The sequence below is a fragment of the Hypomesus transpacificus genome, chromosome 15 (assembly GCF_021917145.1).
Source record: "Hypomesus transpacificus isolate Combined female chromosome 15, fHypTra1, whole genome shotgun sequence".
Taxonomy (NCBI): Eukaryota; Metazoa; Chordata; class Actinopteri; order Osmeriformes; family Osmeridae; genus Hypomesus; species Hypomesus transpacificus.
In genome coordinates this window covers 1,117,810-1,120,723 of record NC_061074.1, presented here as the reverse complement: position 1 = coordinate 1,120,723, position 2,914 = coordinate 1,117,810, and the positions used below count along the sequence as shown (strand labels likewise).

At 51.4% G+C, this 2,914-nt stretch overlaps 1 protein-coding gene across 1 annotated transcript; it reads left to right on the top strand.

The window, feature by feature from the left end:
- Positions 1-2,587, top strand: fzd9b (frizzled class receptor 9b). Its single transcript, XM_047035756.1, has one exon. It carries the CDS (start codon positions 366-368, stop codon positions 2,118-2,120), a length of 1,755 nt encoding a protein of 584 aa, XP_046891712.1. The 5' UTR covers positions 1-365; the 3' UTR covers positions 2,121-2,587.
- The last annotated feature ends 327 nt before the right edge of the window (positions 2,588-2,914 follow it).

Genomic DNA, 2,914 nt, shown 5'->3' with positions numbered 1-2,914 from the left:
CAAGCATTGGATGGAGATGGTACTCGCAGAGGTGAAGGCAATACACCAACTACGTCTATTCGCCTGCAATATATATTTAAATTCCACTAATATTTTTTCCGTAATCAAAAAGTGAGATAACGCTTATCATTTTCCTCTTAACTAGTTCAATGAATTTTCACAGCAAATACTTGTGGGACCAAAGGTATCTGTTTTTGTTGATGTTCGGCACCTTGCAAAGTTCTCGTCCTGAATGCTTTTGGATGCGCAACGGACCGAAAAATGTGTGAAGAGTGATGTCCAAGTAGCGTGTTGGATACCAGCCTTTATTTATTTTATTCTCTCACAAAACTTTTTTTTTTCTTCTACAAAACATTTGAAGGAACATGAGTATGGATGGTCCTTCGTTGAAGATAGTTATTTTTCTGTGGTGCCAACTGGCGATCACTGGATCCAGCATGGATATTGGAGCCTATGAGCTGGAACGCGGCAGACCAGCAAAATGTGAACCCATCGTCATTCCCATGTGCCAGGGCATTGGCTACAACTTGACACGAATGCCGAATTTTATGGACCATGACAACCAAAAGGAGGCTGAAATCAAACTGAATGAGTTTGCCCCACTGGTGGAGTATGGGTGCGATGTGCACCTCCGCTTCTTCCTCTGCTCCCTCTACGCCCCCATGTGCACTGACAAGGTGTCTACCTCCATCCCTGCCTGCAGACCCATGTGTGAACAGGCCAGACAGAAGTGCTCCCCCATCATGGAGAAGTTTAACTACCCCTGGCCAGACTCCCTGGACTGTTCCAAACTCCCCACGAGGAACGACCCCAATGCTCTGTGCATGGAAGCGCCCGAGAATGACACTAAAACGGAGACGAAGAAAGGAGAGGGCATGCTTCCGGTGGCCCCTCGCCCCAGACAGCCGGGCGGAAACGGGCGATCCACGGGCAGCCTGGGGTCCTGTCAGAACCCAGAGAAGTTCCAGTACGTGGAGAAGAGCCAGTCCTGTGCCCCGCGCTGCTCCTCGGCCGTGGACGTGTTCTGGTCCAGAGGAGACAAGGACTTTGCCTTCATCTGGATGACCTTCTGGTCCACCCTGTGCTTCGTCTCCACCGCCTTCACCGTCCTCACCTTCCTCCTGGACCCCCACCGCTTCCAGTACCCCGAGAGGCCCATCATCTTCCTCTCCATGTGCTACAACGTCTACTCTGTGGCTTTCGTCATCCGCTCCGTGGCCGGCGCGGAGAACATCGCCTGCGACCGGGAGAACGGCGAGCTGTACATCATCCAGGAGGGCCTGGAGTCCACGGGCTGCACCATCGTCTTCCTCATCCTCTACTACTTCGGCATGGCCTCGTCCATCTGGTGGGTGGTCCTCACCCTCACCTGGTTCCTGGCGGCCGGGAAGAAGTGGGGCCACGAGGCCATCGAGGCCCACAGCAACTACTTCCACATGGCGGCCTGGGGCATCCCCGCGCTGAAGACCATCGTCATCCTCACCATGAGGAAGGTGGCGGGCGACGAGCTGACGGGGCTGTGCTACGTGGGCAGCATGGACCTGGGCGCGCTCACAGGCTTCGTCCTGGTCCCTCTGTCCTGCTACCTGGTCATCGGCACCTCCTTCATCCTCACCGGCTTCGTGGCCCTCTTCCACATCCGCAGGGTGATGAAGACGGAGGGCACCAACACGGAGAAGCTGGAGAAGCTCATGGTGAAGATCGGCATCTACTCCATCCTCTACACCGTCCCCGCCACCTGCGTCATCATCTGCTACTTCTACGAGGGGCTCAACATGGACTACTGGAAGTTCCGGGGCCTCGAGGGTAAGTGTTTGTCCTTCCCCGGCCGCAAGAACGAGGACTGCTCCCTGGAGGAGTCTGTGCCCACCGTGGCCGTGTTCATGCTGAAGATCTTCATGTCCCTGGTGGTGGGCATCACCAGCGTGGTGTGGGTGTGGAGCTCCAAGACCCTGCAGACCTGGCAGGGTCTGTGCAGCAGGAAGCTGGCAGACAGGACTAACAGGAAGCCGTGCAGCAGTGTGAGCTGCAGCAGCACCCACTGTTACTACAAAGGCCCTGCTGTGGTCCTCCACATGGCCAAGGCGGACCCTTACTCGGACAGCCCCACACACGTGTGAGACTCGCCGCACGGCTCGGGGTGGGGTGCTCGTGGGGGAGTGTGCAGCTGCTAAACTGACTTAAAAGAAAGGAGGTCTTCTTGAGATGTCAGTCAATGCTCCACCTTGCTAAAGGGACACATCACAGACCGCTGAGGGAGCATCTTAAATCAGTATTCGATTCAAGGGGAATTGTTCAGTATTCTCGGTTGACAGTTTCTTCAAATGTGAACTTCGTAATAATTGCGATAAACAATTGCAAAAAGGTACAAGACTTTGCATGGACACATGTATCTGTTGAACCAGCCACAGGGAACCCCCTACACAAGTTGTAATGTTCTATTTAATGTATATAAATATATATTTAACTTAAGTTTGCTTTGGGACCTTAACAGTTTGATCTGAGTAGACATGCATCCACTAAAGCCTGAAAACAAAGGATCTAGGAAAAGTAAGTGCCTGTTATCAAAGTTGTTGAATTAATAAAATGCTTTAAAATATGGTTTCACTATTTTTTTTATGTGTGAGTGTTAAGGCAAATTGAACATGGACATGGATGTTTCCTGTTCCAGTGCACATGTGGTTACCTTGAGGCATGCTTTGCAATAATCCTCAAAGAGAATATTCAATGAATAGGGTGACAAACCATGGTAAGAGCTGTTACGTGCCATCATCTCTTAAACATGGAAGCTGTGCACAGAAGAAGATATTTAATTAATGCGTTTTTTAATCCTCGCAGACTCAGTATTGTGGCCTCTCGCTTTCCCTACTGTTTGATCCCCATGCAAATACTCTGCACTTTGATCTTGGACCAA

Coding starts and splice junctions, on each gene's coding strand:
- fzd9b (XM_047035756.1), top strand. CDS start 366: ATGAGTATGGATGGTCCTTCGTTGAAGATAGTTATTTTTCTGTGGTGC.